Source organism: Phallusia mammillata, chromosome 7 (genome assembly GCF_965637545.1).
Source record: "Phallusia mammillata chromosome 7, kaPhaMamm4.hap1.1, whole genome shotgun sequence".
Lineage (NCBI taxonomy): Eukaryota > Metazoa > Chordata > Ascidiacea > Phlebobranchia > Ascidiidae > Phallusia > Phallusia mammillata.
The window spans coordinates 9370028-9382996 of record NC_137258.1 but is presented as its reverse complement, the minus strand read 5'-3'; the positions used below and the strand labels follow the sequence as shown (position 1 = coordinate 9382996).

Genomic DNA, 12969 nt, shown 5'->3' with positions numbered 1-12969 from the left:
TAACGTTTCTGGCTATTCCCTCATTAAACAATCCTCTAGATGCGAACCATAGATGGTTTTACGACGACTTTACACCGTGTGGTATTTCTCCTGATGGTATGGCGCCAAATGCAAGCAAAACTCCTCTGGGATGTCCTCCAATCTACAATGGTGGCAAATCATGTGAACTAATCAAGCCTTGTGACGAAATGGTGAGCTTCTTTTGCGACAACGACGATCCACAAATGCAACTCACCACATTCTGTAACGTGTCCGGTGATCGTTTAGTGTTTGAAGAGTTAAACCAGCGATTGGCTCTAAATCGTCCACCATTTACAAACGACCTGTTCGCTTTTATAATCGCAAACTGTTTTGACAAGTTTAGTTATGGAAAGATGTTTAAAGAGCTTGGAAGCAGCGAGCTTTTTGATGTGAAAAGAACGCTTTATCGCAGTGTGACCTTATACCTTGCTGCATTAGGAAGATTTTTAAACTTTGATGATGTATCCTGTCTTGATATAGTTGATCATTTGCATGCACTAGGCAGAATAGACATTCAATTTAGAGAATATTTATGTCTTTGCGTTGCTGTGTCTTGTGAAATTCGATTGCAATTTTACACCAAGAAACAGGCACAAGACGACATTCTGATGCAAGCGCAATTCTACCAGAATAGACGTCATCTTCAGGATATAGTTGATGCAGTTGGTGCTAAAACTCTTCTTGATTCCGTGGTAACAACCTTGATATTCCAAAAATCCGTTTCAAAGATAGTTAAAGAAGAAACGAAAAACGTATATTTTGTTTTTAATTGGCTAGATCCACCCTTGACTGGCTATTTGTACATTTGTAATCGCCTAAAACTGTATAGCCTATGCAATACTCTTGTCCACACTCATCCAGAAAGATTACGCATAAACAGTCCTAAGGCTCGTTTTGATTTGGTCTACTATGAAGTTGATAGCTTAAAAGGAATGCGAAAGTATACCACTGCTGTTCGAATCGCTAAACATTACCTAAAACATATTGATGTCGATTCACCTGCAACACCACACAAGCACGAGCTACTATACATTTATGGAGTTTCGTTGCACTACAGTGGCAAATACAAAGCAGCTCTTGGTATGTTTCGAAAGGTAAACTTCAATTTATACAGAAACGGGCAAAGAAGTGACAAAGGTTTCATGGCTAGTTTGTACGGTCAAATGTCGGACTGCTTCCGGCGTCTGGGAAGATTTGTCAAAGGTTTAAAATATGCTCAAAAGGAACTTGCCGCGGTTGTGGAAAATTACAAAAATCCAAAGTTTGTGGCTGAGTACTATGATGCTCTGTATAACATCGGTTGTTGTTACCGTTCTCTCCGAAGCTACGATAAGTGCAAAGCCACACTGCAAATTGCAGTTGATGAAAAGCGAACAATTCTACCCAATGAGCTTAATGACACCCGCGTTAAAGTATGTTTGCTTGAATTAGGAGCTTGTCATTTTGAACTTAATCATTTTGAAGAGGCGCTTGTGTTGTTCGGCGAAGCAGACCGGATAAAATTGGAGCATTGCTCGGAAGATGAGATTGATTTATATGTGTACCTTATAGTAAAGGGAGATTGCCTTACTGTGTGCAAACAATATGCTGAAGCGATGAGCGTATATAATCAAGCTGTAAAGAAATTTGAGAAAATGAAGCTCTGCAAGACTCGGCATACCTTCGAGAAGCTTGCTTTTTGTTGGTTACACATGTCGTTTTGTGCATCTTTTATGGGTGAACATCAACTTGCAATGACCTATCACAGGAAAAGTGAAAAGATCCGCGAAGCGGCCGGAAAATCTGCTCCGTATATGCTGAGCTGTGGACAGCTACAATACTCACGTGGGTGGCTTCTTTTTAACGCCGAAAAATATGACGAAGCACTGCTTTGTTTCTTCCATAAAGACTGCCAACGACTTATTTTCTCTGACAAAAGCAGTGTGAATGATCGCTTTGCATATCACGCTACTTTAGCGGTATGTCACTGCAAGCTAAATGATTGGGAAAATGCGGAGGAAGAGAGAAAACTTGCTAATAACCTCGTTTCAAGGGTCGACTGGGACAACCGCAGACCGCAGCCAATCGACTTACATATGATTAACTGTAAGCTAAATTTCATTTACATCGTAATACTGTATCAACAAGGATCATACGCCCAAGTGGTAGTAAAAGTCAAAACGTATCTTGGTGATGCTTCACATACAGTAAAAACAAAAAGAGTGCTGATAGATCAGATAAGTGCTGTCGTTCACATGGCTGCTAGTCTAACACAACTACTACGATACGAAGAAAGCATTGGGGCCTCAGAATCAGCTTTACAAGTTGCACTTCAAATCTGTTCACCACATGAAGAAAACACGTTTGAAAGTGTAATTGAGTTGTTAGATAACATTCGGCGATGTAAAACTATTACAGGGCAATCTATTGATCTTGGTGGTATCGAATTTTCCCCATCTGTATATTGGCATGCGTTCAACGTGACGAATGAAAGAGAACCGGACGAAGACCTAAAGCTTCAAGTAAACGACAATGCTCGAAGGGTCATGAAGGAAAATCCGGAGTACGAAGATCAGATAAAAAAGTTGTTTGACTTTTCGTAGAAAATTAATGCCATTGCTTAGCATGTTCAACTATCGCAGAAAGTCCAACGTGCTAAGCTTCCCTGTAGTATTTGTTAAAAAAATCGTTGTAATTCGGTCTCTATAAATACTCTGTTGTCAGTAATTCGAGGAGGGAATTTATCGACAAAGTAGCCTATTACACCGCGGTAAAAAAATAAAAATAAATCGGCCGAACTGAAACACAAATAACTTACGCACAATACTACATGTTTTTATGTTTTCTGTTCTTTGGGTAGAAAATCTTTCATGCCTACTTTTCTTGGTCGCAAAAAAATCTCAAAAGTAGGTCTATATATATATCGCGTCTACTATGGAACGTATATATATATGTTTTATTTTGTAGTTTTGCAGTTTCAATGCAATGCAGCTTATTGCAGCCAGTACATTTTTTGTTGGTTTTTGACCTTTATGTTTTTGGGAACTCACTGTGGAGTCATAGAGCAAGTATGGTGGGAAGCTTGTCTGGTTGGGAATTAAGATATTATATGGCATATAGTTGTTTAAACCAAGTAAAAATTGAATAAGTAAAACTCACAGTACTAGGCTACTCTTCGCATCTGCATTTTTTACTTCCATTTCAAAGTACCTTTATTTTCGTGTTCTTTTTCTAAAAATCGGGAAAGTCGGGGTTTCATTTTGGTTTGTTTTCACTGTCAGTCCGCTGGATCTTGAACTTGAATTAAGCCGCAGATTTTAAGTTATTTTTGGTCCAAAACTTTCAATTACTAAATAATTGACATGCACCTGCAACAAAAAAGTCATATTTTCCAGTCTGTTCTGTTACAAAATGTCAATTGACAGTAACCAGTATTGCTAACCGGTTCGCTGACCTCTTAAGTTACACAAATTGTGACGTCACAGTCGAGCACTGTGGTGTATTTAAAAACAACATAAAGCAGTATATTCGCACTTGTGTAGAGTTGCCATACGTCAGGATTTTCCCATGTCAGGGAATTTAGTGTTTAAATCTGCGTCAGGGAGAAATGTTAAAATGTACTTAAAAGTCAGGAATTTAAGAATATATACACTATGAAATTAGTCTACCAACGGAGAAACTTTCTAGAATTTAGCTACAACCGCGTCTACTACGGAACGTAAAGAGGTAAACTGGCGCTGCGCGCAAGTTAACGTACAAGGTTACTGTTTCGTTTTGCAGTGTTATGCGCGCGCGTAACAACACCTGTTTGTTACTAGTTGTCTGACAATACGCGTTGAATACACAAATAAAAATCCGGCTTTCGATGCTACGTGGGAACGTGGGAAATATCATTTGCTTCAACTGTGTACCTAATATGCAAGGAACTAACTAACAACGAAAAGTTGAATGTAGTGAAACATAAAAAACGTTTTTACAGTAGCATTTTATTTCAAATTTAAACAGGTCTTTGTGTTTCCCGTTGTTTGTTTGTTTTTTTTCTGTGTGAAATTAGTCCAAATGTTTTTTAGAGTAGTAAAGGTTGGCGACCCCTGATATATGTGCTTATTGTTTAAAAGAGTACTGAGCTTAATTAGCCTAATAAACTTAACTAAACTGAAGCATACACAGAAAGTTAGTTGACAAGGATCAGAGTACCATATCTAACGTTTTCTCGTGTCACCGTCCGTGTGACTCCCGAATATTCTAAATTTATTCCGGAATAGAAGTGTTTAGATCGCAAAAATGGATAACGCAGCGGTTCTCAAAGTGGAGTCCGCGGCCCTTAGGGTATTTTGCGGGGACCACGAAAAGATGGAAGTGATTATATATCGAAGTGAAAGTGAGAATCGACCGTCTCCATTGCTAAACAACATAGGCTTTATTTCATTACAACCAACAAAAATGCAATTGTTTGCGCACAATTGTAATACTTTTTGTCTTGTCTGTGATGTCAGATTTGGATCATTGTTATGCGCAATTTTGCATAACTGGCTAAAATCCTCAATGAACTTTCGTTTTTCCGAACTACACATTTAGGCTTACTGACCGCGAGCCCTCGAAATAATGCATAGGGACCGTTAGAAAAAAGAAAAGAAGATGTCTGAGAAAAACTGGGTTAACGCAACCAAGATAAATTTTGTCAGGGATTGTGTATCATAAAATATGGCAACCCTACTCTTGTGCAACTGACAATCCAACCGCGAAAAACAAGAAAAAGATAAAACAACTTTGTGTCACCTTGATGTACCATATACCTTGAGGTTAAAAATATAAGTAATGTTGCCCAACGTGTTTTTGACGAGAAAGATTCACAATTGTTTATTTGCCGAAGGGAGTTTTTGAAAGAATACAATTATAGCCTCCGGCGTGCTTGTGGACAGCTGTCTTGCGAAATTTCTCCATGGTAAAAATGCACAAGACATTTTTAAACACAGGACGATTGCGTATTTCATTTCTGTATCGTATGGTTTTTGTAGGTTCAAAATAAAACGGTACTTTGGTACCAGCCGTATTTTATAGCTAGTGGACTAGATTATTTTGAAAGATTTTAGGTTTCTAAAAATTTAAACGCTTATTTTTGTGTGCTTTGGTCATGGTTTGTCAAACATGTGACCGACGTGTGAACGTGACGAAAGGAGGTAACTAAGGAGGTCGCCAGCCTGTAACCGTATAGTTGTTGTACTTTTAAAACAGCATTGCATATATTAAACTTAATATGTATGTGCCCTGGTTGAGAACCACTGCACTAAACTAACATTCAGATTTCGTATTTTTCAGGTATATTTAATTTGTGTGTGAAAAAAATTATTTGCTTAGAAATGGCCAGTTGGGGTGGTCATACATTACCAGGCACATTTTTTATCATTTTTGGAATTTTCTATGCCTTCAAGTTTACCCGCTCATATTTGAAAAGGTATGTGGGCCAAAAAGGCTTTGAAGACTGTGAAAAATTAACTCTGTCCACAACTGTAGAGCTTTATACCTGATTTGAACAATCGTGAAGCAATGCTTATTAGTATTTACAGATTATGCCCTAGGAAAATTTGTAAGCTTGTGTCACACTGCTTTAAACGTTTTCATTTTTTCATAGTGTTGTGTCTGTTAGTAAGCCATTCATTAGTTAAAGTTTGTAAAATGGGAAGTTACGGTGGACATGTTTTACCGGGAACTTTCTTTATAATATTTGGTTTCTGGTATGTCCTCAAGTACTCTAGAAACTACCTCAGGTGAGACTGTATTGCATGTCGCGGTGAAGCTCCAATGGTGGTATCTGTCATAGTCATTAGAATGCATGAAGTATGTGTAGTGTTTATTCGCTCTCACCATTTTCTGTTACTTACCAAACATTTATGAAATCTCTTCCTTCTCATTACCAACAGTTGCTTTTTTAAAATATTCTAAAAATAGCAACTCTCCATTCCTTAAACTCATTTGGATTCGCATTTGATTTTTCATGTCAACATATAACTTTGATACCAATATACAAAGGGTTGACAAAACTTTATATTGTATCACAGTTGCATGTATTAAAAAAAACATATTTGGTGATTGGGTAAATGTGATTGATGTATTCATCATATTACTGCTTTTCCAATGCACTAGCATGGCTGCAATATATGTTAAATGCACCAGCAATATATGTTAAAATTTTGTTTCTCAACTCACATTTATCCATTGAATCCATTTAGTGTGATTTTGATTTTTCAGAATATAGGGTATTTACGGTCTTTTAAAATACTCTATTTACTGTTAGAGGTTTGCAAGGTTATAAAAAATATTGCCATTCAAACCGACAAAAATTATTGCATTTTTTAAATACAATTCAAGCTACATTTAAATCTTACCATGGTACTACTTTATCAAATCTTTGCTGTGGTTATATTATGTGTATTTTCTTATAGACCAAGAACAGGACAAAGGAACAATGGCCTTTTTTACTGTTGCAAGGGAAAAATACCTTGCTCTGGTATGGTAATCGAGGGAGTGGTGAAGGTCGTTTTTGTCTCTATAGGTTGGTATAAATTTCTAGCAGGACAATTTTTTTTAACTACAATCTTGAACTTTAATGAAAGCATATTTTGGAACACTTCTACAACCTTTACGACAAATTTCAACCGTTAAGCTCAATTTTATAATATTCAAAATAAACTAAAAATACTTATATCTGATTTGTGTAACCCTTGTTACGGACTTGTTTTTCTACTATTTTTAATGATTTGGACACATATATTCAGAGACCATAAGTTGCAGACAGTTCATACTGTTTCGACCTATAATGGCTTGTCAGTGCAGTTGGTGACGAGCGATAGGTCATATTGTGTAGTACAGCAATCCGTTAATTCTGAATTATTATGGGTCCCCTTCCCTGAAGGGGACACATATTGATTTTACTCAAAATGTTTGTTTGTTTTTCTTTTTTTTTCTTCTACCCAAAGTTTGTCCGACTCGTTTTTCCATCAAATCCTTGATGGATTTGGATGAAATTTACACAGATGGTAGATGTAGTTATGTAGATGTGCATCCCACTTTGTTTTTGTTGATAACCCCAGTATTTACCCCGCTAGCCCCCTAAAATGGGTATTTTTTTCCCGAAGTTTGTCCGACTCGTTTTTCCATCAAATGTTTGATGGATTTGGCTGAAATTTACACAGATGGTAGATGTAGTTATGTAGATGTGCATCCCACTTTGTTTTTGTTGATAACCCCAGTATTTACCCTGCTCGCCCCCTAAAATGGGTGTTTTTACCCCGAAGTTTGTCCGACTCATTTTACCATCAAATGTTTGATGGATTTGGCTGAAATTTACGTAGATGGTAGATATAGTTATGTAGATGTGCATCCCACTTTGTTTTGTTGATAACCCCGTTATTTACCCCGTTAGCCCCCTAAAATGGGTGAGTTTTTAAACAGTGTCAGAATTGGCTGAAATTTGGATTTCTTGTATAATATGCCATTTGTATGTGTCGATTGTTGCGTTCAACCCTGTAGTCCTAACATTTACCCCACGAGCCCCTAAAGTGTAAAACGTATTTGTATGTTACTGGTCACCACAAACGAAAGATTTCTTTGGAGCAATAGTGTTACAAGGGCAAAAAGTTGTATGTTGCTCATTGGTGGGTTGCTTGGTGGTGGTTTTTGCGCCATGGCAGTTAGGGGCTTGTTGACAGCCCTATAACTTCAGAAACATTAACGGTTGTTGCTCAAAACACCTCTAGTGGTCAAAATTTTAAACATTGGCGGATTGGGCTGAAATTTTGCAGTACTATTGATTGAGTCATTGTGGTTTTCATATATTTTTTAGTTCGTGTGTCGAACCCAATTAGTTGCTCTACTAGCCCCCTAAAATGGGTCAGTTTTTTAAAATGTTAAATAGGACATACTTCAAACAATATCTGGGGTGAATCAAATTTTATAGCTTGTATTCTACATAGTATTATTATTTAGGCCCAGTGCCGATCACTGTGTTTTACCTTACATCACCCGACTTTCTCATGGTTATCTCTTGAATTGCATTATTTTCAACTTTACATGTTTGGGGACCCATGAGTTTTTGCCTGCAGAAACGACTAAAGTTATAAAAGACGATGGCTAATATGGGACCCAATACAAAATAAGCATAGGAAATATATTTATGTTTTAAAATAGGTTATAGTGTATATGCAAGGGCAATATGTGCTAAGCCACTCTTCTAGTTTTTAGATTTATTTCATTTTTTCAGGTATATTAGTGGAATTATTTTATCCTGGTGCACCAATGGGTCGGTTACATGATTCTGCATCAGGAAACTTCACACATCCTATGAATTGGCAGCATGCCACTATGTACTTTTTCTTTGGTCTTTCTGGCATAACAGACATCATCGCATTTGAAGCAAAACATGTTGTTCCACCAGGCATGTCTTGTTTGAATATTGTTTGTCACGACTGGTTGCAATGTTGTTTTCAGTGTAAAACTATTCATTGTAACAGTACATTTACATGATGATAGACAAATAAAAAATGTTTTGTTTCCAAATGCAATATTATGTAGTAAAATATTGTATTTTTAGGTCTTGATCGAATTGGTGGTGCATTGGCATTGTTTATTGAAGGATATTTATTCTTCTTCCACTTACACGGACGATCACACATTGACACTAGAGTCCATATTTTACTGGTAAGTGAACAAATCCATTATGTAATAAATATCCAGTAAAACTTCAAATCACTCCATGTAAAGCCAGAAACTTTTTTCAATTATCCAATACCGAATACATCTTCAGCAAGAACAAACATCTGCACCATCATTGCTTGCAAAAATCTGATCCAAATATATCTTTCATGTGTATCAGGTCCTTACAGTTTGGCCCAGTGCACTAATAGCATTTGCTGAATGTTTGGTAATGAACCGGCGGAACATACTACACATTTTAGAGATGATGCATACAACTTTGTTGATTGCTCAGGGCACTTGGTTTTGGCAGGTAAACACATGTGATTTTTTTTAAAAGTGGCTATTAAGCTATTGGGTGTAACTGAAAGTTTTTTTATGCAACTTTTAAGAAACAAGACCATAACACAATTATGAACTCTGACTTGTAGTAATATATTAACAGGCTGCTTACATATTGTATCCACCTGGTGCCCAACCTTGGGATCCTTGTATGATGCATGAAAATGACACTGGGCATGTTGACGGTCATAGCGACAGTATTCCTGAAGGAGGTGAGAACACATTCAAATTAGGAGTTTTATTTCTTCATATTGTTTGTTAGTGGTCGTACCCATGTGTTTTGTGTTTACATTAAGGGGAATGGTATTGTTTGGTTTAGAGCACATGGTGAATGTCACGTACACATGCGACACAGTCTATTTATTTTGTCAACCGGCACTTGGTTTAAAATTCCTACGATTACTTTACAGTAAAATATCAGTGAGTCCCATTCGATTTGGTAACCATGTGTTGGGCCTAATACAAATTTATAACATTTCCATGAAAAAATAATCTGTGTTTGATTTGTGCTATTAATTAGAATCACTCTTACCACTCTTAGCCTCAGGATGTAACAATTGCAATTTTGCATTGCATACATTTTTCATTGAGCTCACAAAGCTTTAATGAAAATTTATTGGGACAAAACTTTAAGTCCTTGCATCGCATCAAGCAAAGATTTTTAATGCCCAGCTAATCTTAATGCTTGAACCAACATCTGTAAATATTGCCTGATGATGAGCAAACATAACAAATTCAAATTACTGCAATAAATATTTGAATAAGCAAAAGCATTAACACTTTAAATTAAAAAAATAATCTTTAGGAAATGTTGTATTGTTGCACAATGTTACATAACTCATGTTTGGTTATGTATTGAGCAGGTTTTATTAACATAAGGTGATTATAAAAACAGATTAACTGACGTTTTCATTCAACTAAAATATTTTTTTTAGATTGCAATGAAGCAGGTGAAATGAATCTGATGTTCATAACACTTTTCTGGTCCTGGCATATAGCAGCATGCTTCACATTTGTTGGATTGATCTACTTTCTCATGTACAAGTGGGTGCCAATGTTTTTGCCTAATATACTTTATCATCCAAACTTTTGCTGTTTAAAACATATGTAATTTAAATAAACTATTGCTGCCAGGCATAGTATCAAGTAGGGATGTGCCAAAATTGCAAATGTTCTGTTTGGTCGAGCACCGAGCATCTCACGTTAATGCTCGGTGCTCGGCCGAGCACGCTCGGTGCATTATGACGTCACAAAAAATCCCCTTTCTACGTTTTAGCTCTACAAGGCCTCTTACGTCACTAGCGGTGTATTAAGCTGTTACAGGTCTCAGAAGAATACGTTTTTCCACAATCTAATACATTTGAAAAATCATTTGTCTTTGTTTATAGACACCATTTAAAACACTAGTTTCGTATGTCAGCAGGGCATGAATATGCAAATTTAACGCTTGGGTCAGTTTGTGTAACTGCTCGGCCGAGCACCGAGCAGCAAAAACAGCGATGCTCGGTACCGAGTACTCGGGTGCTGGCTCGGCTCGGCGCATCCCTAGTATCAAGTTTATAGAGCTCTTCAGGCAAATGTATTTTTATTCCGGCATTTCGACGTCTTGACATATGTAATGTGTTCCCCCTTGCAATCACATTACATTACAAGAGAATACAACCCCTAGTTTGAAACATATCGTTTGGATATGTGTAGATCAGCGGTTCTCAACCAGTGGGCCATAAAGTTACTTTAAGTTTCTGCAACCCTGTATGTTTATGATGTAATAAACTACGTGTTTACAATAAAGCGTGATAATAGCACCAAATCCATTGTCCAATTACTCGGTCATAACTGAAAGTGCTTGATTAAAGAAGGGAAAGTGCTGTTTTACGATTTTTTTGCATTAGGTTTTTTTGAACTTATAATCTGTTTGAAATATGTTCTGCATTTTTTCTGAACCTATTTTATAGTTGTTTTTTTCTTTCATAAAAATTTACTGGGCCACAGAATTTTTGTGCAATGAAAATGGGCCATGAAAGAAAACAGTTTGAGAACCACTGGTGTAGATAATGGATCTCAACATGTTTAAGTGAAAAAAAAACAGCTTAGGATTACATCAAGTAAATTACGCAATGGTATGATGAGTGATGCTTCTTATGCAATGATGATGTTGTTTTTGATTTCGCTGCAGATCTTAACTGCAGACAAAAAGTATCCCCTATTTGTTTGGCTAATTATTTTCGATAAACAAAGTACAGCCATATTGGGTTTTCAGGGAACTTATTTCTACAAAAATATTTCCTCAACTTTGCTACTTGAAGGCTGTTACAATTTATTCAGCCTTTCCAACAAGCAGGCCCAAGAAAATTTACCATACTTGAATTTTAAAATTCAAAATAGTATTTGACCGGTCAAATAGGGTGCTGTCAATCGATCGTATTTGACTGGTCAATTGACCAGCTTGCCAACCCTAATGTATACCATGTCCATGATAAAGTTGTCAGAACTGGCTTGTTTAGCAAGTCTCCTGATTTTATTTTGTTACACGCCTTTGCCAGTGTATTGTACAAATTAAGCCCCAAAATAAAAACATAAAACTTTAAATAAGTATGGACGGTCACAATGACTCCTTGGCCTCATTATGTTTGTTTGCTCTTTGTGTCTCTTACAACTCTCAAATAAACTTTCTCTGTAGTAAATAAACTCTCAACTGACAGGGTTTAACCTTATTCTATGAATGCAAAACCCTTTTTACAAGTGTAGTCCAACAAGAATAATCCATTAAAAATAAAAAGCATTTGATGCGCAGTAATGTAAATGTAATTTTGGCTTTCTATTGAGCCAGGTATCTTGTTCTAGTGCTGTTAATAAAAGGTTTAAGAAGTTAAATTTATCAGTGTTGTAATAAGGACCGTTTTCTCTGGGAATATTAGGTGATTTTGTTAGAATTTGCTGCTGAAAGGTAGATGTGCTTACAAGTGAATCATAATTTTAGACAACGGTCAGACCTAGCAAGCAAGAAAAATAAAGTGTCCAAACTCTCTTCTATTCTAGATTTCTTAAAATCAGAGGACAGTTGGATCCACGCTTTTCTTCAGGTTATGAACATATGAATGGGGGTAAAATTACATCCAGCACCCCACTTAATACAGGCTTGTTGTCAAATGGTGAAGAAGATGATGAATTGTGAGATTTTGACAAGTATTCAGATGATGTTCTATTTGCAGTGTGCAGGATATTATGTATAGTACCACTATAGTACCATTTTCATTTACTACAAGACTTTAAGAAGACCTATTTTGTAAATGCTATCTTTTGCAGAAGTACAAAAGAAGAAGTGTTGCATTGTGATAAATAGTACTTTTTATGTTTGTAAAAATGAAATTCATTTTTATTTTGTTTTTGGCAATCACTTGCTTTTTTTAATACAATTGACTAATTGCACTAATTAATTTGAATATGTACCTTATTTCCAAACCCTTTGTTCATTATTGTGTGTGAATGATGACTGCATATTAATAATGCCTGATGGTTCATAATGTAGGACCAATTTATATTCCCTCAAATTTTGTCCACCTTTTACACCTCGCCGAACATTATATAACAGAGATATACAAAATATTTTTATGTGGGTTCTGCAAAACTTCATGGTACCAAAAACAATTTGTGTGTGCAATGGTGTAGTTTGGATCATTATTGTGTCAACGTAAAGTGGTTTCTTTTGTCAATTATATGTTTAATATGAAATCAATGCACTGGTGTGTGATGTTCGCTGTGCACTAAATATTTAACACGGAAAGAATAGAGTCTTTGTTGGCAACAGACCGATTGCACATGAACAAAGTTTATTTTAATGTTAAAATTAAACAAAAAACGGACCTCGTCGCGGAAAAGACTATTGCCAAAATGGTCCAGTTTGCTTGAGTGTGCTTTAAAGTCCACTGAAATGTA

The 12969-nt window shown here is 36.3% G+C and overlaps 1 protein-coding gene across 2 annotated transcripts; it reads left to right on the top strand.

Moving 5' to 3' along the window:
* Positions 1-5303: 5303 nt before the first annotated feature.
* Positions 5304-12773, top strand: LOC145239607 (transmembrane protein 45B-like). Of its 2 annotated transcripts, XM_080102974.1 has the most exons (9): positions 5390-5455; positions 5633-5768; positions 6444-6553; positions 8261-8434; positions 8591-8697; positions 8873-9004; positions 9137-9245; positions 9969-10077; positions 12073-12773. In XM_080102974.1, exons 2-9 carry the CDS (start codon positions 5677-5679, stop codon positions 12206-12208), a joined length of 969 nt encoding a protein of 322 aa, XP_079959100.1. In that variant the 5' UTR covers positions 5390-5455; positions 5633-5676; the 3' UTR covers positions 12209-12773. The 2 variants fall into 2 exon arrangements, with proteins under 2 accessions (XP_079959099.1, XP_079959100.1); XM_080102973.1 differs by lacking the exon at positions 5633-5768 and having other exon boundaries at positions 5304-5455.
* The last annotated feature ends 196 nt before the right edge of the window (positions 12774-12969 follow it).

What these genes read in the sequence shown, in the direction of transcription:
- LOC145239607 (XM_080102973.1), top strand. Translation starts at nt 5,361, where the DNA reads ATGGCCAGTTGGGGTGGTCATACATTACCAGGCACATTTTTTATCATT. An exon ending in AAAACATGTTGTTCCACCAG is followed by an intron (nt 8,435 to 8,590) that starts GCATGTCTTGTT and finishes TTGTATTTTTAG; the next exon opens with GTCTTGATCGAATTGGTGGT. An exon ending in CGACAGTATTCCTGAAGGAG is followed by an intron (nt 9,246 to 9,968) that starts GTGAGAACACAT and finishes TATTTTTTTTAG; the next exon opens with ATTGCAATGAAGCAGGTGAA.